At 38.7% G+C, this 23038-nt stretch overlaps 1 protein-coding gene across 1 annotated transcript; it reads right to left on the bottom strand.

Moving 5' to 3' along the window:
• Positions 1–4082: 4082 nt before the first annotated feature.
• Positions 4083–10718, bottom strand: LOC123645633 (cyclin-dependent kinase inhibitor 2A-like). Its single transcript, XM_045562088.1, has 3 exons — positions 10529–10718; positions 6957–7251; positions 4083–4219 (listed from the first exon to the last, which is right to left on the bottom strand). The coding sequence occupies exons 1-3, from the start codon at positions 10652–10654 to the stop codon at positions 4194–4196; spliced, it is 447 nt and encodes a 148-aa protein (XP_045418044.1). The 5' UTR covers positions 10655–10718; the 3' UTR covers positions 4083–4193.
• Positions 10719–23038: the final 12320 nt, after the last annotated feature.

Genomic DNA, 23038 nt, shown 5'->3' with positions numbered 1-23038 from the left:
TGCTCTAAAACATAACAAACTAAACAAAAAACAGGTAACGTAAGAGAAAGTGGCAGAGTAGGTAGCTCCAAGGCCCCTCCCCTTCACAGGAACTTAGAAGAATAAGCAAAAACCATCGGAACTGACTTTTGGGAACTCTGAAAAACAGTCAAAAATTTACAGCAATCAAGCAAACGCTGAGTCAAGAAGAAGATGACTTTAAGATAAATTATTGGTGGTGGGGGGAGGAGGACGATGACTTCAATGCAGCATAATGAGGATATCATTAGCGATCTTACAGAAATTAAAAAGGATTATAAAATAATACAACGAACAATTACAATCCAAAAAATTAGATAACCTAGATGAAATGGACATATTTCTAGAAACACACAACTACAAAAACTGATAAGGAAAAATAGAAAATCTTAACAGACTTATAACAAAGAAATTGAATCAGTAGTCAAAAACCTCCCCAAGGAAAAGCCCAGGACCACTAGTGACTTATATCAAATGCTTAAAGAACAATTAACACCTGTCCTTCTCAAACTCCTCCAAAAAATAGAAGAGTAGGGAATACTTCCTAACTCATTTTGTGAGGCCACCATTACCTTGATAGCAAAATCAAAGACATTACTAGAAAAGGAAACTATAGATCAATATCCCTTATAAATATAGATGCAAAAATCCTCAACAAAATACTAGCAAACCAAATCCAGCAGCATATGGAAAAGATTACACACTGTGTTCAAGTGAGATTTATCTCAGGAATGCTAGGAGTTCAATATATGAAAATCAATCAGTGTAATACACATATTAATAAAATGAATGAAGAAACATATGATCATCTCAATTGATGCAGAAAAGAAATTTGACAAAATCTGGCACTCTTTCACTATAAAAACATTCAAGAAACTATAAGTAGAGGGGAACTTCCTCAGCCTAATTATGGGGATTAAAAATTACAGCCAACATCATACTCAATGGTAAAAGACTGAAAGATTTCTCCTAGGATCAGGAACAAGAAAAGGATGCCTGCTTTTGCTGCTTCTATTCAAAATTGTACAAGCAACATTGTACTGGAAGTTCTAACCAGAGCAATTAGGCAAGAATAAGCAAATAAGAGGGATCCAAGCAGGAAAAGAGCAAGTGATACTATCCCTCTTCACAGATGACATGATCTTATACATAGAAAATCTTAAAGAATACACACACACACACATACACAGGCTAATAAACAAAATCAGTGACTACATTTCAGAATAGAAGATCAACACATAAAAGTCAGTTGTATTTGTATACACTTGCAATGAACAATCCAAAAAGAAAATTATGAAAACAACTTCATTTACAATAGCATCAAAGAGAATATATTACTTGGGAGTAAATTTAATGAATTAGGTGTAATATTTTCACACTGAAAACTACAAAGCATTACTGGAATTAGAGAAGGTGTAAGTGAATAAAAAGACAACCTGTACTTGTGGATTGAAAGGCTTAATATTGTCAAGATGGCAATAGTGTCTAAAGCTATCTATGTACATGTTCAATGCAATCCTTATCAAAATCCCAATGGCCTTTAAAAAATAGATTGTAAAAGCTGACTCTAAAATTTATATGGAGTTGTAAGAGAGTCCAAATACAATCTTGAAAACAGATCAAAACTATCTTGAAAAAAAATTGAGGACTCATACTTCTCAATTTCAAAACATACTACAAAGATAGAGTAATGAAAACAGTGTGAAACTGACATAAAGATAGACATATTTCCCAGTGGAATAGAATTGAGAGTCCAGAAATAAGTTAATACGTCTATGATCAACTGATTTTTGACAAGGGTCTCAAGACCATTCAATTAGCAAAGAATACTCTCTTCAACAAATCATGCTGGGACAACTATCGATATGCAAAAGAATGAAGTTACACCCCTATCTTATGCTATATCCACAAAATAACTCAAAATAGATCAGCAATTTAAGTGCAAGAGCTCAAAGTGTAAAAATCATAGAAGAAAATAGGGGAAAATTGTTATGGCATTAGATTTGGCAATGGATTCTTAGATGAAAGAAAAACTAGATAAATTGGACTTTAAAATCTTTTATGCATCAAAAGATACTACGAAGGTGAAAAAACAACACACAGAATGAGAAAAAATATTTTGTAAATCATATAGCTGATAAGGGCCTAGCATCCAGAATATACAAATAACTCTTACAACTTAACAAAAAGAAAAACAAACTAATTTTAAACTGGGCAAAGGACTTGAATAGACATTTCTCCTAAAAACATATACAAATGGCCAGTAGACACATGAAAAGATACTTAATATCAGTAGAAAGATTTGAATCAAAACCACAGAGAGATAGAGCTTTATACCCACTAGGATGGCTTTAAACAGCAACAACAAAATAGCAAGTGTGAGAATGTAGAGGTATTGGAACCTTTGTGCATTGCTCTTGGGAATGTTTAATGATGTGGCTGCTGTGGAAAAAAGTTTGGTAGTTCCTCAAAAAGTTAAACATAGAATTATAATATTTTATAACCCAACAATTCTACTCATAACTCTATATAAAAATTAAAAACAGATATTCAAACAAATATTTGCCCATGAATGTTCATAACAGCACTATTCATAGTAGCCAAAGGTATAAACAATTCAATGTTCATCACCAAATGAATAACTTGCAGTATATGCATACAATGGAATATGATTCAGCAATAAAAAGGGATGAAGTATTGATATATGCTTCAACACAGAATAAGCCAGACATAAAAGGTCCTATATTGTATGATTCAATTTATAAGAAATATCCAGAATAAGTAGATCCATAGAGACAAACGGGGATTCGTAGCTGCCAGGAGGTAGGGGCAAGGAGGATTTGATAGATATGCTTAATGGGGCCTCCTTTGGAGTTGAAAATGTTTTGGATTAGTTAAGAGTGATGGTTGCACAACATTGTGAGTGTACTAAATGCCATTGCATTGCACATTTAAAAATTGGTAATTTTATGTTATGTGGATTGCATCTCCATAAAAAATAAATAATAAAGGCATGGTGTTCCAGCCTGTGATGAAGCAGCATGGATAGGAGAATCTCCCCACCCCAGCTGAAGTTTCAGCCACAGCCCTTGCAGCAATCCTATTCTGGCAGACAAGCGCAGTTACCTTTGGTTTGGGTGGTGGTCAGTGGCAACCTCACAACCCTCTGGAGCCCTCAGCCTGAGCGTGCCAGAGTGCAGAGGCCAGGATGGGGAGCCAGCCTATGCAAGGCCCACAGAGGGTTGCAGAGCCATACCCTGAGGCTGTGGGCCACGTTTGGTGTGTCTCCGACATCTACCAACTGTGGCACCATTGGCAAAATGCCCCCAACTCTCCGGGTTAGAGACCGGAGCCAGGTAATAAAGGAACGCCAGGTGTGTGAAAGAGGCCTTCAATCCGAGCTCTCCTTGGAGTTATTCATCGTTTTAACCGCATTTCATCGTTTTAACCGCCTGGCTTTTGATATTTTATCATCTTTGAGATTGGGATGTGTTTTACAATCCTGATGGTGTGTCATACTCCAACTGCAGCATTTTTCTCTCTAAGAGAGACATGAAACCACGGTGAGTCTTGGAAACAATGTTGTCTTCCAGTCAATGAAATTGGTGTTAATTATATGTTTTGTGTGATCATTAGTTGATATGATATCCTCTCTCTGGCCACCACACACACACTATACCCCTAGCACAGTGCCCTAACAGGTGCTCCAAAAATGTTGCCTGAATAAATGTGAGAATGAATGAAAACTATTTTTTCATTCCAGCCTTGGCTCTGCCATTTGCCAGCAGCTTGACTCAAGAAAAGCCAAGTAACTCCTCTGAGCTTTCCTAGTTCACAAAATGGCTGTAATAAGGCCTCAACAGCTCCGGGAGCGTGGGAGGCTCCCAAGAGGAAGTGTCCACATACATGTGGTTTAGGACGCGAGCACACACTCCCCAGAAATTCAGCCCAATGAAAGGTAGAAACAATGTTTTTTTTTCATCTTTTATAACAATGTATAAATGGAAATAGAAATAGGAATTTAGGGGAGGGGGAATGCAGGTAAATGTAAAAAAGCAGTTCAAAATTTTTAAAAAACATTTCTATTTTGTAATGTAAGTTGCAACTAAGAAAGCAGGGAAGAATCAGGTGGGCGCAGATCTTTTAAGTCGAGAGTCTGCAAGTGTCTCACGGTCTCAAAGATTCTTTAAGTCGGGGCTGTCTGCAGAGAGCAGAAAGAAAATAGACATTAGAAATCAGAAGCCAAAGGTCCATCCCCACCTTCCTGTTTTGCAGTTCCCGCTGCGTATTCAAGCGCTTATGGATAAAGTGCTTGCGATGGCTTCGCCCGCCTACGTAAATATCCATCAACCCTCGCTATACAGTCTGTTCATCGGCTCCAGAACCTGCCAGGCGCCACCGCATTCCCGAGCCTCGCTGATCCACGGCCTGCCAGGCTGCTCCCAGCCCACCCCGGCGAGCGCAGAGAGCGCGCGACTGCGTAACCCGCGGCGTTGCAAGAGCAAAACAGGTATTATATAACGAATGCCGGTGCTTGCCCGACACAATGCAGGCTCGAGGGCATGAAGATGTGTCCTCGCCCTTCCCGTGTCCCCAGGCATTTCTTGCACCTGGTGCGGAGTGAGCCAGCGAATTATGAGTTCGCGGTAAACAAAGGGCGCGTCAGGCTTTGGCGCGTCCCCACCGCGTGGGAAAGTTTGGTTCCAGTCCCATCGCCTCCCTCCCAAGGCCTCCTCCTCCAAACCCGGCTAATAACGGCTTCCTGTCATTTCTAGAACAAAATGGATGCTCCTTTCTTAAACCTACAAGACCCCTACAGGATCTGGCTTGCGCTCTCTTCCTTAATCTCGTCCCATACAGGCTCCAGCTCGCGGTTCGGTCCTCCCAACCCTCCGTGTTCGTTCCTGACTCAGCCTTTACACTTGAGAGTCTCTCTTCCTCTCGTAGCTTTCTTTTCTTCAGTCAGGTTCTCTGACCACTCTTTAGTGTTTCCTCCTATTCACACTTCACTCTTACCCATTGCGTTGGTTTTACAAACTCATTCTCTGAAAATACATTGTTAATCTTGTTTAATCCATTTCCTAGAATGTAAGCTCTGTGAGGGCAGGATCCTGTTTTGTCTCATTCATCTCTGTGTTCTCAGCACCTAGAACGGGGCTGATCACTGTAATAGCATCTTAAAGAGTTCATTGTGCTTGGAGAGGAGGTGTTGGGGGAAGGAGGAAAGATGGGAATGAGGGAAGGAAGGAAGAAAAAAGAATGCAAGGAAGGGAAGAGAAGAAAGAAAAAGAAAGGAAAGAAGGAAAGAAGAAAGGAAGGAAGGAAGGAAAGAAGGAAGGAAGGAAGGAAGGAAGGAAGGAAGGAAGGAAGGAAGGAAGGAAGAAAGTGAGTGCTTGAGTTAAACATCTTCGGTTTGGTTATTAAGAGTCGCTCATTTTTACTCATTTGCCAGTGACCGGATTCAATCGTTTACTCCCTCTTCTACCTTAAGCGCCTCCAGTTTCTGGCTGCGCTCCGCAACAGCGTTGTGACTGGCCTCTCGTCCTACACTGCTTCCCGGATACAAGCTGTAATTGGTGGAGGACAGAGGGTGGGTAAAGGAGCTCTTCGCGCCTCTCACTTTGAAGGTGCAAGGGTTTTGCATTGTTTTACAGCACCTCCCAGCAGAGGGCCTAGAGGTAGACTCTATACCCTGTTCTCTCCGGCTCCCCTAAGGCCCAGGGACCCCAATGCCCAAGTTCTGAGCCAAAATAGAATAGATTTCAGTATCCTCAAAGTCATATTTTACCTTAAATATTCGTGTTCATTTTATGTATTGCTTCGTATAGCTATTTTGTTAAAACAAACGTTCCCTAGCCAGAAAAATAATCAGAGTAAAGTTGGCACTTAAGACAGACAGACGTGGGAGTAGGGGAAAAGAAAGGCTGGACGTGGTGGCTCACACCTGTAATCCCAGCACTTTGGGAGGCTGAGGCAGGGGGATTGCTTGAGTTCATGAGTTCAAGACCAGCCTGACCAACATGGCGAGACCCCGTCTCTACAAAAAATAGAAAAATTAGCCGGGTGTGATGGCCTGCTCCTATAGTCCCAGCTACTTAGGAGACTGAGGAGAAAGGATCTCTTGAGCCCAGGAATTCGGTGACAGTGAGCTATGATGGCGCCACTGCACTCTAGCTCGGGCAACAGAGCAAGACCCTGTCAAAAAAAAAAAAAATGGCTTTGAGGTTTCATAGAGGGAAGGTTGGGAGGACCACGATTCCATATTCCTTGTTCAGTGATTGCTTGCAGAAACGGAAAGTTTAAATGAAGAAGAGGTAAAAGAGAGAGTCTCTGTTTCCCTTAGAGTGCTGCAAATTCAGGTGTGCAGACTGCGAGGACTGGCGAGCTCTCCATCCAGATGCTCTCAGAAGCTCTGGAAAACTCCACCACATAAAGCAGAAGATCACATTAGTGGGGTGTGCAAAACAGCAGAGAATGACAGATCTCCAGATGATGCCACTGCACAACTGTGTTTGGAAGTCGTGGGGTTGGTCCAGCCACTTACGTATGCGAATGAGGAAACTGAGACCTGATGAGTGGATGTGGCTGGCCGCTAGTCTGGAGGAAGAGGGGCACTAGACCTCTAGCCTCTGAGTCTTCAATGCTCCACAGCCTAGGCCCAGAGCTGCGGGGAGGATGGGTGTTTGGGTTGTTCTAGGTTGGGTAGGGCTTACAGGATGAGCTTTCACGTGCGCAAGTCCATTTCCCGCTATTTTCCATCTGTAGCCCTGGCTACGCAGCGCGATCGGGAGACTCAGGCTGTCCCCAGGTTGGCACGTGAGCTGAGGCAGACCTGAGATCCAGCTCTCCCGACTCAACTTTTTTTTTTTTTCTGGAAAATGAATGCCCTGAGCTTCGGAAGCATTCGAGGTTCAAATTCTTAGATCATCAGTCCTCACCTGGGGGACCTTCTGCAGCTTGGTTGCCGCCTTCTGTGTCCCCCGCGGCCGCACGCAGGTACCGTGCGACATCGCTGTGGCCTCGCTCCTCAGCCAGGTCCACGGGCAGGCGGCCCCAGGCGTCGCGCACATCCAGCCGCGCTCCGGCCCGGTGCAGCGCCACCAGCGTGTCCAGGAAACCCTCCCGGGCGGCGTCGTGCACCGGTCGGGTGAGAGTGGCGGGGTCTGCGCGGTTGGGCTCGGCGCCGTGGAGGAGCAGCAGCTGGGCCACACGGGCGTTGCCCATCATCATGACCTGCGGGAGAGAGCAGAGTGGTCAGGGCGAGGATGGTGGCAGAACTGTTTGCCAGAAATCTTGTCGGTGAAGTTGCCCCACCCCAAGCAGATGCCTGTACTAGCCACAGGTGTCTAATTACCCTTCCTTTGTTTCCAGTTACCAACTCCCTTCTCCAGTTCTCCTATCCATCCCATTTTCCAGTACACATTGAATTCCATCATGTAGTCAAACTTTTGCGGAGCTTTAGCCACAGGCAGAACGCTGCCAGAGTCACAGGCAACAGCAAAAGGGGGGAGGAACAAACCAGCTTTTACTACAGCCTAACTTGCTGTATTTCCTCCCTCATTTTGAGATGAAATTATGTTGGTCTGGAGATTTTGTTTAGTTCACTGCTGTATATCCAAGCCCAGAACATGGTAATTGTTAAAAAGAGAAAAAAAAATTTAAAATATCCCTCAATTTTCAAGCTAATTAACTTATCACCTCAAATATTTGACTTTTTGTCAAATGAACATGTGACATTTACTCTTAGAGATGTTGAAATGTTTAGTACTCAGTTATTAGTTATATTCACCACACTGTGCAATAGATCTTAAAAAAAAATCAAACTTATTCCTCCTATCTAACTGAGGTGTTGTACCCTTTGATTATCATCTCCCCAATCCCCCCCACCCCTTAGCCTCTGGTAAACATCATTCTACACTTTGCTTTTATGAATAAAGTTGTTTTGGATTCCACATATGAGAACAGGCAATATTTGTCTTTCTGTGTTTGGCTTATTTCACTTAGCATAATGTTTTCCAATTCAAAAACTTTAATTTCTTTGTGTATAAAATGGGAAGGCTTATCTAATTAGCCCTAAAATTCCTTCCTGTGGCAGGCTGAATAATGCCCCCTAAAGATGTCAACTTCCTAATTCCCAAAATCTGTGAATATAATGGCAAAACATACATTACAGGATATGATTAAATTTAGGGTCTTGAGGGAAATTATCCTGGATTTTCAAGGTGGGCCCAACATAATCACAAGTGTTCTCATAAGAGGGTCATAGAGAGAAGAATGAAGAGTGGAAACAGAGACCAGACAGAAGATACAGAGACCATGAGCCAAGAAATTTGATAGTCACTAGAAGCTGGAAAAGGCAAGAAAACAGCTTCTCCCTTAGAGTTTCCAAAAGGAAAAGAGCCCTGTGGACCCATTTTAGACTTCTGACCTTCAGAACTCTAAAATAATAATTTTGTGTTTGTGTTAGCCATTAAATTTGCAATAATTTGTTACAACAGCTATAGGAAAATAAAACACTTCCCAAGCTTATGATTTGAGAGTTCATTAAATGGGATATGGTCACCTCTTTGGTTCCTAAATTACCTTTGAAACAAAGCCCTTCCCAAACAGGAATTTTTAAAATGGTGCCTATAATCACAGCAATTTTACAATGTGAGTGCTGCATGATGAGTGGTGGTGGTAGTTGACAATTCCTTTTAGGATAAGGTTATATCCTATATCCTTTTAGGATTTGGTTATATTAGCTCAGGGATATTGACATTATAAAAAGGAATTACTTATTTTTAGTTACATTCTGTATCAATTAAACACAAATTACTTAATTTGTCTAAATCAAGGAACCATAATAAATTATATTATGGTTGAATCCTGCCCTGAGAAAGTGAAACTGACTTAGTTTTCAAAAACACAAGGAGAAAATACAAGCGAACCAAATTATACCTACAAAAAGAAAAAAAAAATTGCAGTGTGCTGTTCTGCGCCTCTAAGGAAGTCCTTCATCTTGGTCATAAAACTGGCCTTAAATGTTTTTCTTATATTTCATGGCATGAAAAAGCTGACAAGTAACCCACATATAAATATTTAAATCATGATAGCAATCCAAAGCAAAAAGAAACTGAATCAATTAAATGAAAATTTTTAGGGTGCTTAAAACCATTTGATAAAAAATTAATTTGAATTTAGTACTCTAAATTTTTTTTTTATAAACTAAGGTTTCTACATTTCACACCAATTTGATTAGGGTTCTAAACCAAAAGCATACTCCCTTTAAGCCATATTCTCCCCCCATTAAAATAATTATCAAAACTAATTATCCACTTTTTCCATCTTGTATTTAAACAATGAGTCTCCTCTAACACATTTTAGGACTCCTGGTCTCCAGGCTGCTGGCAAAATTTTAGAAATGCCAAAGTATGAATCACGAATGCATTACTTTTAAAGGACCCACAGTTATCTTGTGTAACCACCCAACCTCTCTAGTCTCAAAATTTCTTCACACTTCAGATCTCAAATAATCTCAAATTTTAAGTATTTTGGCTTTTTATATATGTATTTTAAAGTTTAAAAATCAGACCTGTGTAATATAGTTTCAGGAAGGAAGTCATTCGTGAAGTTTGCGAAGTTCCAAGTAATTTTCCTTTGTCTTTTTATGCCATATGTATTTTGTTTTACATAAATTTTCTTTTTCAAAATTAGAATCACTGTCGCCACTGGGAATAAAACGAGGGTGGTGACTCCCAGGAAAAAATGTTTTTTAGTCTGAAATTTAGGAAGTTAGTGAAGGCAAACAAATAAGAAACCCACCGACACTCCTTTCCCCGCCCCTCACAAAACCGAAGTCTGAAGGAGAAATACACTTGTCAGCAATGAGGAATTGAAAACTCTATCCCAAGTAAGTTAAACTGTACCAAGTAAGTTAACAACAGCAAAAATATTAGGTATGCCCCAAATAGTAACTAAATTCACAACTTTATCTCAGGAGAGATCACACTAATGTTTTTCTTCATAAATGTTCATTTTTATTTCCTAAGTTCTTAGTTAAAATAAAAATAAACACAGTATGTAGTTTCTTCTGAATAATTTTAATTGATATTTATTCCAGCGTACCAGGCAGTAGATTTCCACTGAAATTCCTCCCACCAAGGAAGATGATAAACTCCCTTCGGGGGTCTGTGAGTTAGAGGCTAAGTTGTCCCAACAAATCTTACATTGCCTTAAAACTCGCCTTTTATCCCAAACGTTCGTAAGTTTTATATCTGATAAAGAGCATACCTCGACCTAATATAAATATGCTCCCCTCTCCAGATCTCTGCAGCACCGAGTCTCCTCACTTCTTGGGTGGCTTCCCTCGCCAGGAGGAGGTCTGTGAGTACAAACCCCTTCTGAAAACTCCCCGGGAAGTCTCCCCTTTTCCCAGAATCGAAGCGGGACCTGGTTCCCATGCAGCTGCAAACTTTGTCCTCTAGAGTTGCCCGCCCGCCCCTCGTCGCGCGGCGGACCCTCTGTCTACCTGAATCGGGGTCCGACCGTAACGGTTCGGCGCGTTGGGAGGCGCCCCAGCCTCTAGCAGCGCCCGCACCTCCTCAGAATGACCCCGGGCCGCGGCCGCGGCCAGCCAGTCGGCGGTGGGCTCCATGCTGCTGCCCGGGCGCCCGCTCGCGCTCTCCCCTCCCCGGCCGCGGTGGAGCGCCTGCAGCCCGCCCCACGCTCTCGTGACCAGCCCGCCCCTCCTCTCTCTTCCTCCCGGGCTAGCGGAAGAGGCCCCCAGACTCTGCCCCTCGACTCCTCCCGCGGGACCGCGGCGTCTCTCCCTTGCAGGAGGGCGCTGTTCACGTGTTCTCCGAGAAAGTGCCATTGTCTCCAAACACGCTGCGAAAGTGACACCCTGAAGTCGGCCCACTCGGGGCTCTCCTGGGGGCACCGGCCGGAAGCGGTCCTCGCCCAGAGCCGACCAAGCGGCGGGAGGAGGGCACCCCGGGCTCCTCGCCACCTGCCCCCAACTCTGCGCCCGGGCTGCCCTCCTCACTGCTGCACCCCACCACCCCGTTCCCGACCCCAGCCAAGGCGCACGTGGGTCTCCGAGAGCGTTCATTGTGTTCAAGCGAAATTTCCCCCACGTTTCCTTCCTTCCCGGTACAACCTCCTGGCATTAGAAAGCCGCGCGAGGTTCCTAACTGCCACATTTGAACCAGGGTGTTCGAGGTCATAGGCAAAGTATTGCTTCCTGTTTTAATCATAAGAAATTTCAAAGCTATCCCCTCCTGGTGGTAAGAGCCCCACCGAGGATCTTTATCGCCGGTACGACTGGGAAGCGTTCCATTTTTCCAATGACACACTCTCACCCTCCCCCGCTCAACTCAGGTTTTCCAGCGCGATTTACTATGTCAGAGTCCTGGCACAAAGGATTCATTTTGGAGTTAGCATGCACGCCGCTCTGCTCCTCCCTCGCCCCTGCCCCCTCCCACGTTTAAAACGGATGTCTGGAGCGAGGGGGTCTCGGGCGTGTGCACCACCTGGTATAAGGGCTGGCTACGAAAATATGAAGTCTATTTAATATGGATAGGGAAGAATTCTGCCTGTAAGCAGCCAAGACAGTGGGAAGGGAATCATTGGAAGGACAGACTCTGTTCTTAATGAGTAATTATTCTTACACCAGAAGTGCTCAGTGTTCTAGAGGCAGAGTTGTACAGAGATTCAGAGACCAGGCTCACATGCTGTCCTGGGTCTCCTTGCAACCCTCATTTCTCCTTCCTACTGAAAATATCTTGCGTTTTTCTTAGTTACAAAGGCGGGTGGTAGGTAAGGGTGGTCCCTGCCTTACTGGATGGTTGTGAGTTTAAATGAATTGATGTATATATAAACATTAAGAACAGTGCCATACATCCTAAACTAATACCTGTTAGCTATTAAATTATCCATTTTGAGAATTCTCTTGCAATCTTTTTGTGAGACACAGAAAGAAAATGCTTTCGATAGCATTATCACTATTATATAAAAAGAAAGACCAAGAAGTCCTTAACCACTGAAAGGATGATGGGCACCCTCTACCACCCTTTCATATAATGAAATGTTAAACAAAACTAAAGGGTATATAACAAGAAATGAAATACAACATAGTTGTACTATTTCCTGTGACCATTACTTTCTATGCTTTTAAATATATATATATATATACACATTTATATATTACATTTTTAAATATTGGGTCGCTCAGACTTTGCTGATGCCTTAGGTGCATGTTTAATCTGCCTACTGGATAATCCAGCACTGTTTAGAAGTTATGTTTCAATCCCTGGCTGATTTATCTTGCGGACCCAGAATACCTTATTGTACTTTCAGTTGCTGTTCCATCATCAAAACATGCAATTTTAAAGTGATGCCAGTGAAAACACCTTGGGGATGTTACATCTATTATACAAATCCACAAGACATCACTGTGCCACCTATATTTTCCTTCAGGCATCCCTCAATTATCTGGGTAGCAATGGTGTGGAAATTTCAAACTGTGGATAAAGAATATAAAATTCTTTTAATTTAGTTTAAGGTATTTTATGATGGGAAAGGGGGAAATAGTAGTCGTGATGATGAGAGGGAGGGCACAGACTTCTTTTGTAACATGTCTGGCTTTTAGACCAATATCAATATTAGTTTCCACCACTAAAATAATGGTTCTTAATCTTGGGGATGGGGGTAGGGAGGTGGGAAGAGTAGGGTCATTCAAGAACCTGTTGAAAGCTACAGACCCTGTCCTCAAAAAAAAAAAAAAGTATGTAATGATTTTTTTTTAAAAGGTGTGTTCACCATGCACATGCATTTCTGAATAAAACTTTCAGGGACTTCAAGGATAGCTTTGAAATTCAGTTATGGATTCCTACATCAAGAATTCTAGCTCACACTTGTTATTCTAGCGCTTTGGGAGGCCAAGACAGGAGTGAGCGCTTGAGCCCAGGATTTTGAAATTTGAGGTTGCTGTGAGCTATGATCACTGCACCCTAGCTGGGGCAATAGAGTGAGACCCTGTCTAAAGAAAAATCAATCAATCAATCAATAAACCAAAACCAAAATCTCTGAGCTTTTCTGTAATATTTTGGGCTATTGGGAGATAGAACCCTACAAAAACAATCTTTGGATGCATTGTATACAGACATGGAAGCTGACTGCTTCGCAAATATCAAGAACAGAGAATAGGTTTTAGACATGCATACACTAGCTCAGGCATTTGCAGTAGAGCTCCAGAAGGATTATCTCATCCTTGGGTGGGGTCCCTTTGTTCTAGAAATTGGCTCCATTATCAATTATAAATCTTGTGTAAATAAATAGTTAATAATAGTGTGAAAACTTTCCCAGTTCTTCTTTTAAAGAACCTACCACACTTCCACTTTACTTATACATATCAGCTCGGATCTGGGGGGCAAAACCCCAGAAGAATTAAAATGTAAAGCCCAGGATCCCGTGGCTCATTACGCCAACCTCAGATTTCCCATGTGTAAAATGGGATCATAATATGTTTCATGGGTTTATAAAAATAAGATAATGTGTGTCAAAAAGTTTTCTATATTCTAAAGTTTGTTGGTTGCTGTTATTATCATCCCCATACTTAATTTTCCTCTTCCCTGAGAATGCCATGATCTTTTTTAGGTCTGTGCTGCCTTGGCAGTTTTGAAAATCTATACAGTTAAATTTAAATGTCTCAATTCTGATCAGTCTTTAAAAAAAATATAGTACCACTTATTCATTCATTTAACAAACTCAGAGGCTAAGGGTAGGCATGGGGTGAGGGTAGGTTAAAGGTAACAGTTCTAGAGCCAGACCGCCTGGGTTTAGACCTGGGCTTTTCCACTTACTGCTCTCTAGCTTTGAACAAAGTTACTTAATGTTTCTGGGCATCTATTTTCTCATTTGCATGATTGGGATAACAATAGTACTCACTTCAAACAGTTGTTTGGGGTTTCAATTATGAGGCATTGCATGTAATGCTTTTAGAAGAGCAAAAGGAAGGAGAAGATAACACAAGAAAATGAAAATGGAACCAGAGCAATTCTAGTAGCTTAGCTGAAGGCTTCCTGGATGCTGAGAGCTGGCCCCAGTCTTGAAGAAAGATGAAAGTGTATAAACATGGAAAAGAAGAAGAAAGATGGTCCAGGAAGAGGTGAGAACATGTGCAGATGCATAGAAGTTTACGAAAACTGAAAGTAATTCACTGGAACATCTGGAGAGAACCTGGAAAATAACTTCTGAAAGAAGAGGCTGAAAAAGAGCCTGTGAAGGACTGCTTAGAGAGCCAGAAGGAAAACCAGGAGTGAGTGGGATGGCAAGGAAGTGGGGACACCATGTGTGAACTATCCTTTCACAGCTTGGCTACAATAGTTCAAGGACAACTATGGTGAAGCAAGGCAGATGGAAGGTGGAAGAGACCTGAGCACATATATACCTTGAAGGGAAAGTGCCAGGTGAAAAGAAGGGACAATTAGAAGAGAATAAATAAATAAATAAAAGTTAAGCACACAGCAAGATAGGGTATTTCTGAGAACCCGTAGTTCCTAAAAGGTCAGGAGGAAATGGAACTCAAGGCACAAGGGGTAGTCATATATTTGGACACAGGAGATACAGGTAGATTTGAGGAGAAAGAAAATGTCAGAGCAGGAAGGAAGTTTAGGCACTTCCTTCCATGACTTCACAGGCCAGCTTCTTGCAGAGTGAGGATGAGCTGGTGGGTTAGGAAGTTTAAGAATGATAAAAGTTCAGAATGGTAAGAATAGTAAAGGTTTCCTCTTGTAAGGAAAGATGGACCTGAGTAGGACTCAGAGAAGCCTTTTTTTTTTTTTTTTTATCAGACTGGAGGGTCCAGCTGAGAGTGGAGATCACGACACTATAGGGACACCTGACTGTTTTCTTTAAACTAAGGAGAACCTTGCAATGGTTCTATTACTTCAGAAACCCTACAAATCAAGTAATAATAATACTGATGTAGATATTAACACATCACCAGAGACAAATATATTAATATTTGAGAAGGTGGTGTTCTGAAATTAGATATTGCAGGATTGGCAAGGTATGATATGCATGATCTGCAAGTATTTCATGTGATAAGCAAGATGATTTTGCTAGGAAAATAAAAGGAGTTGGAGCAATAGCTCTAGACTGGGACTGAGTGACGAAGTGACCTGATTTATCTAATGAGCTGGTTTTTTGACTGTAAAATCCTTTGTGACTATTTTTAGCTTCAATGTCCATAATTTTAAAAAATGATCTATATCTTGTTCTATCCTTTATGCTTAATGAGATTATTACATCAAGTGAGATAGTACACACATAGTAAAACAAAAGCTGTTTTAAAAGCATACACATATATTTATTTATCATTTTCAATACTGACATTGTTATTAAAAACAATTGTTTAAAATATATTTTGAGGTTAAATATAAAACATACATAGAATATCTCTGGAAAGATACAGAAAAAGCTGTTAACTGGGGGGCAAGGACACAAAGAACTGGGAGGGATACCAGACTTACTTTTCACATTCTGTAATTTGTATTGTTTGAATTTTGTACTATGTGCATAGCCTTTCTAATGAATTAAATAAACATAACAAAATTAATAGACAAATGAGTTAACTATTTTTAGAATCATCACTCCTAACTTTATTGACAAAGAGTAACTAAGTACCTACTATATGTCAGGCACTTGGCTTAAAGTTGTGGATATTAAGAAAGAAGAGTTTCTTAATCAAGAGCATGTATTGGTAATAACCATCAAGATATTTGCTTCTCTGGAGAAGGAAGGTAGTTTTGAACTGGGATGAGCTCTTGAGGGCAGCCTACATTAACAGCGTAGGGAAGGAAGACTGGGGTGATGTATTCTGATAACTGAGACCTCACATCTGTGTTACTAGGAAAAAGATGTATTTCCAAGTCTGGAAGGGATCCCATAATTAAAGAGAGCTCCTTAGGAAATAGCCTGTGAGAGCAAGATATACACCCTGTACTGGAGCTTCTAGACATAGCTATGTTAAGCCTGTCTAGATGAGTGGAAATAGCACAGAATCTAGGATAGGAAGCTGGGTGCAGTAGAGAATTATTTGAAGACAAAGGCCACAGAAGAATAATTCCATGCACTTCCTTTAACTTAGAAAACCAATAATATAAGGAAGGGAAATTAGGGTCTCAGGCCTACTACCTACTTTGTTACCTTAAATAAGTGATACTTTTTCCTGGCTGCAATGTCCTCATCTACAAAGTAGGCATAATAACAGATGTGTAAGAAGAGATTGTTCAGCCCTCAAGCTGCTCCTGGATAAGAAATCTGAGAGTTCAATGTCTAAAGTGGGTCATGAAAGTATGAGTAAAAAGCATTTTGTTAGGTAAAAGACAACAAGGAATTTATGTATTTTCCACAAGGAGGAAACGTAGCTTCAGCATGAAGGGGAGACCTCTGAGAAAGTAGAGTAGACCTCCAAATAGGTTTGCTAAGAAAAGGCAATGTGTCCCAGAAACAGATGTCTAGAAGTTTCAAGATGGAAAATGTTTCTTTCTCCCTTTAACTATTCTCTATTTAAGTAAATTCAACATAGCACAATTATTGAGTATTTGCTGTGAGTAAGATACTCTTTTTAGGGATTCTGTGCTATTTGCACTCAGAATTATTGTAAAATTTCTTTTCATGCTCAAGCAGGATCTTAGCAAGGAGTACAAAACTCAAAATGCCTTCATTTATTATAGACTTAATGCATAATTATAGTGAAGTCACAATTTTTCAAGCTTGGTTTCCAAAATGTTAACTGGGTATAGAATCTGCAGTATCTATTATCATCTTCCCAAGAACAGTTTGAAGATAACTTAAAAGTATATTACTTATTATACAGAAGACATCTTTTCTAAATTGTGTGTAAAACAAATGTGATTTTTAAATCTGTATAAGGAAAATACTATTAAAAATGTTCCTAGAATGGGGTCTTGTAAAATGAGGAACATTTGCAGCTCATGAAAACAATCAGTCCCTAACTTAACTATTTTGCAAATATACCTTTTGTATGTTGATAAATTTCTTATGGTGCATTACTTAACTCTATTTATAGCTATTTGGTCAGCTGGGGTAACTAAAAGATTAGCACAGTTCGTGTGTATATACATATAGATGCACATATATTGTATATATGGTGTGTATTTTGCATAGCACAGATGTTGAGAATTAGCCTCATCCAGAGGAACAAAATAAGTAATAAGGAATATAATTAGAGAAGACAAGCAGACACATAGAAAGAAAGATGATAAGAAATTCATTGAAAGTTGCCAAGAAAATCACAATGGCTATTATTTATTGAACCCAACTATTTGACAAGCATTAGGCAGTTTTACATATATCATTTCTAATTCCACAGCTGTCCTATGGGATACAGAGTATTATTAATAGCTTTTTTTTCATAAAGGAAAAAAAGAGCTTCAGCATGCTTAATAATGCACAAGAAGATAAGAATACAAACTCAAGGTTCCCATTTCTGTTTGAGAGGTCCACATTCTCCCCACTATGATATCTTTTATCCTGTTGATTAATTTATACAGTACATGGTGGACAACTTGGTAATGCTTCCTTTCCTTTGAAGATGGTGCCTGCCATCAAGCAAGTTGTGAAACCTAGAACAAGGTGACTGGATCCCCGCTTTTGGGAACCATGTGTTTCTGTGATTATTCTTTGGTAGTAATAGTGATAGAAATTGGGACCACAAAGTCACTCAAAGTCTCCTCAAAGTCACGTAATCCAGTCCCTCATTTTTGAATGATTTTTTTCTCTGATTATAGCTCACACATATAAAAATAATTAAGGAATGAGCTACATAAACAAAAAATTACTCTATGCAAAAGCAATAATTATTAACATTTTGAAATATTTCCTTCCTTTTTCTTTGCTCAGTCTTTATATTGTGAATATTACATAATTTTGAAATGAGCTTTTCTTCTGACTTATCATTAGAGCATTTTCCAAACTTCTCCAAAAACATGTCATATACATTACTTTTAACAGCTGCAGCATATTCCACTAAAAAAATTATCATTCACTTAATGATGCCTCTGTTGTCAGATATTTAAGGTGTTTCTAATTGCCACTAACATAGTAGTTTTTCAAAGAGTATACGGTCTTGAAACATATTGCAAAATTGCTTTTCAAAAAGCCACCCTTCTGATTTATACATAACCAAATGGAGGGGTGGTACATGGCCATGGTTACCCAGTTAATAAATGTTTGGGCAGATCTTGAACTCAGTTCCTCTTTCTAGTCTCTATCCTTTGTGTGGCCACAGCTACTTACTTTGACTTGACGTGGGTGGTGGAAATGCCAATCATATCCTTAATCATAATTTTGGAGGTGGCATAAATGCAATGTAGGATAATGGGTCAATCCTACTCTTTAGACTACCTGACCCCTCTTTTTCCAGCTCTTCAGGCTTGAATAAATTATGGTAAACTTTCTGAGCCTCTGTTTCCTCATCTTGCAAAGTAGGGAAAATAAAACTTAACTCATAAGGTTATTATAAGGAATAAAGAATAGCAGATATATAAAAATTCAGGTATACAGTAGGTGCTCAATAAATGGAACTTACTTTTTTTATTTTTGAGAATACATATGACATTTACTATCATGTTATTCACTTAGACCATCAAATTCAATTTCCCCTTGGGTATTTTTTGCTCATTACTGTGCATTCTGGCAGGTATCTGTGGTTTCAACAAGAAAATACCTTCTAAAAGGTATAATTAATTCTGCCTTCTGTGAATTCTAACCCCCTGAAAACAGAGCTTCTTTGTAACAAAGTTGTCCATGGTATAACAAAAGATCTTCCACAAAAATCCTTACTAGATCATGGATCCCTGAGTTCAAAGTTTTCATTCATTGCCACTCACCACCACCACTCCTTGGAGTGCATTTAAGTGGAAGGTAGAATGGGGAAACTATAGGCACAACTGAGGAATTGCAATGTTTACTTTCTCTAAATCTCTATTCCCAACCTCTCTCTTTCCTCCTTGATGGGATATTTTCTCCTTTCAAATATGTGTTGGCTTTTTAATTGCTAACCATAAACATACACAATATCCCATTTCTGCTTATTCTGCTGATGCATGTAAGTGCTATCAGAATGCAGAGATACTGTTGAAACTCATAGAGGAATAATATTGTATTCAGTTTTCACTCTTGGGGGTGGAGTTTGAGTATTCATGGTTGATAGATGGATTTAACAATGATTTAGGATACTCTAATTTCAGGGGCACCATCTATATTGAAGCTTGCCTCATCAAATGGAGAATGGTTGTTCCCCAAAATCTCCACTATCCCCAAAAACTTTCCTTTAAAAGTAGCCTGCTTTCTTGGGACTCAATAATTTTACTGTTGTATTCAATTTTCTATGGCCTTTCCTGAACTTTTGAGAGTTCTGAAGCCAAACTCTCCTATAATATTAATACTATAAAAGATAATAAGAAAATTTTCTTGTGTTGGACAACTTTTCCTCAAATCACATTCTTTACCTGAAATGTGATTAAACTTCCCTCAAGGGAATCAACTTCATGAGGAATGTAATCAACCCTAATTAAATTAAAAATGCTTCCTAATCATGTTTTAGCACAATTCATGTACAGATTTAAAATTTCTACTCATGTTTTTCTTTGAGTCTATGGGTTGAGGATGTAGTTTTACCTTTTTTTCTTTCTTATGGTTAAGGTTGTAACTTCCATACTTTATTTTTCAAAAAGACAATGATAACAGAATATGCTTTATGATAAGTCTGCACCAATTTTAAACCCCTAAGTCAATTTAGCTTTAAGGAAGTATAATATTTAGTGTATTTTGTCTCTTTGCTATCCCACTTCTAAATAACTTCTTCAAGTATACATAGGAATAATTGAAGTTCATCTTTTAAGGTAGATATTTCAAAGGTTTCCAGGATGACGTTAATGTTTCTGCCCATCATTCCTTCCATTATACACACACACAAGAACACACACAATTTTTTATACTAAAAAACTTTTAGAAAATTGTTCCGGACAAAACTAGTGATTCAAATATTCAGACTGTGACAACCATTCTGAAGGAATTAAAAATCCTTTAGTGTTCCCTCCAGAAATTATTATTCTGAGGTATTGAATTTTTTGATAAATTGGAGACAGGTTAATAACTTTTTTCTTTCAGTTTTCTAAAACTAGCTTGATTTCCTACCTTAGAAAACAGAGCATTGTTTAATATCTATTTAACGATACTAGAAGAATTTAGAGTCACATCCTAAAGGCCATCATAGAAGAGCTTATGTAGAGGTGTGAATAAAAAGTATTCAAATTTATACTGGTTTTATGTAACACCTTGGAGTGTACCAGGAATTTGAATAAATAAATATATTTTTATTATGATATGCATATTCTTTAAAATGGGAGTTTGGGGATTTCTAGCTACTCAATAATTAAATACTAATGAAGTAGGCATTTACTGTAAAAGTAAACTAATGTACTTTCTTTTTTTTTTTTCTAATGTACTTTCTTAACGGCATAGTTTAATTAGGCACTTTAACAATAACTGACAAATATATGCTGTTTGAAAATTTACAATGAATCTTTACATATACTATTTTATTTAATTCTTATTACATGAAAACTGTAAGGTACTGTCTGAGGTTTACAGATGAGAAAATGCAAACACTTAGAGTTTTAACTATTTAGTCCCAGTATCACAACAGCTAATAAGTAAAGGAAATGGAATATGATCACAGGTCATATGAATGCCAAAAAAATAATCTTTCTATTGCATGCTTCGAGTGGTTCTATGCTGGTTCCTGTGCTGGTTTCCCATTTATTACTTTTAAATAGAAGTAGGAATAAGTCATTTATATTTATATTCACAGGGAGTTTTCAATTAGTTTTATTCTGGGCAAAAAATAAATTTTTGAAAAGTGTTAACCTCCTTGTTTTATTATGAGATTCAATGACTTTTAGAGCCCCTAAGAACTTTATTTATTATTATATTGCCTTATTGTTCAGAACTTTTTCACTCACTCAATCAAATATTTACTGGGATATATGTGGCTGATGCTGAGTACAACAGAGGCCCCAAAGGGTTAAGCAACTTACAAAAAAACAATTAACTAGAAAAGATGGAACTGAAACTATATATATTTATATATTTGTATCACTCAAAAGGCAACTAAATTCAACTGTACAGACATTACTAGTTAATGACTTTTGGCAGGCCATGAAACCTACTTGAGCCTCAGTCTATAGATCTACGAAATGAAAAAGTCAAATATCTAAAAAATAAGGATACTATGATAATTAAATGAGATCATTTAAATTGAAGTGTTTTATTATCGTTAAGCTATTCATAATTATTTTTAAGGGAAAAGAGAACTTAACCATATGCTTTAGGAAGAAAGTTTCAATAAGCTTCTTTTAAAAATCAAATGTTACATAAAATGTATTCAACTTCAACTATTCAGCATATAAACTACATGGAGCAAACTTCGAACCGTCCCATGTTGTATGGACATTTAACAATTAGATTTTTAATTAGAGGGAGATATTTTTCTGTAGATAGCTGCTGTTTCTTTAAATTCGGTGAGTTTTACAATTGCTGAGTCAGATGATCTGGCAGCCTGAGAGAATCAGAGCAAGAAAATGGTGGCACTCGAGAAAAGAAAGCAAAACATGAGCTTTTTCCTAATACATCAGCAAAGTTGTTGATGTAATATTAGACAAATTATAGATTAAAAGCAGAGAAATAATAGTTATAATTTGGAAGGCATCATATTTTAGTTTTTCTTATGATTGTTAATCTCTTGTTTAAATTATTCATCTATATTTTCCCCCTTGTCACTGTGCTTTTACAGAGACACAGAGAACCGTCATTTTGTCCACAAGTGATTTATTCTGTTATGGCTACATTTTATTGCAATCTTGTCTTAATCTCAAAATAAACACAATTTAAACCTGTGCTTTGCTTTTTTTCCCTTACATAATTTGAGGTTGTCATGTTTATTATGAGCCTGGTTTGTATAATAAAGTGAAATGAAAGAAACCCCTTAGATAGATAGACATCCATTCATCCTGTGTAAATAGAGGTGAGTGTATACAGTGTTTTAAAAAGATAAGATGCCATATTTGTCTTATGTGGAAATTTTCTGTTTGGTGCTGAGAGCTTTGAAACACAAATCTATCCTGATATGTTTTCCCCCTAAATATGTTCTGATTGTAAAAATGTGGCATCTATGAGACAATCTTTTCCAATTCAGATGAAGGATCACATAAAAATAAAGAGTTTCCTTCATTTGGTATAATAGCTCCTCCATTGATCACTCAGACTCTCCTTTCTGGCATCTAAAGGGTGATCAACTGACTCTAAAATTTAAAATCTTTAAAATTTTAAAAGCCTAGACCTCAATTTAAAAATAAATAAGCAAAACTAAGGTTAAAAAAAGCAATATTGGTAATATTTGTCAAATTGTGTCCCAATGGACCACTCGTAACAGAATCCCCTTCAAGTGTTTATTTAAAATGCAGATTTCTAGAACCCACAGCAAATCTGCTGAATCAGATTTTCTGGTGGTGAGCTCCAGAAATATGTATTTTTAATACAGCCCAGGTAATGATGCTGCTGATAACTTTTGCCATATCTTTAATTTCTGGTTACTTGCATACTTCAATTAAGGAAGTAAAGGCATTTAGTTTACATTACTCTGTACAATTTTATTAGCTTCCAATTTGCTTAAGAGATCACATATCTTTTTTCACATAATTCTTCTAAAGAACCTCTCTCTTTAAAAAAAAAATCCTACTGGCTTTGAAGCCATTTAAATAATTTATGAGATTTTGTCTTGAAGGTGAAGGAGAAAACTGAGAGCTAGCCAAAGAATTTAAAAATCTTTTGTGATAAAATGTATACATTTTCACGAACAAAGCCAATATGTTACTCATATAAAAAAATAAAAGTCAACTCATTCTTTTTAAAAGGACCTCTGATGCTTTGGAAATTTAAATCTTGTAGA

Source organism: Lemur catta, chromosome 10, assembly GCF_020740605.2.
Source record: "Lemur catta isolate mLemCat1 chromosome 10, mLemCat1.pri, whole genome shotgun sequence".
NCBI classification, from domain to species: Eukaryota; Metazoa; Chordata; class Mammalia; order Primates; family Lemuridae; genus Lemur; species Lemur catta.
This window is presented reverse-complemented; position numbering and strand designations above follow the sequence as displayed.

Coding starts and splice junctions, on each gene's coding strand:
- LOC123645633 (XM_045562088.1), bottom strand. CDS start 10,654: ATGGAGCCCACCGCCGACTGGCTGGCCGCGGCCGCGGCCCGGGGTCAT. Junction 7,252..10,528: donor ACGGTCGGACCCCGATTCAG/GTAGACAGAGGG, acceptor TCTCTCCCGCAG/GTCATGATGATGGGCAACGC. Junction 4,220..6,956: donor AGCTGCAGAAGGTCCCCCAG/GTGAGGACTGAT, acceptor TGCTCTCTGCAG/ACAGCCCCGACTTAAAGAAT.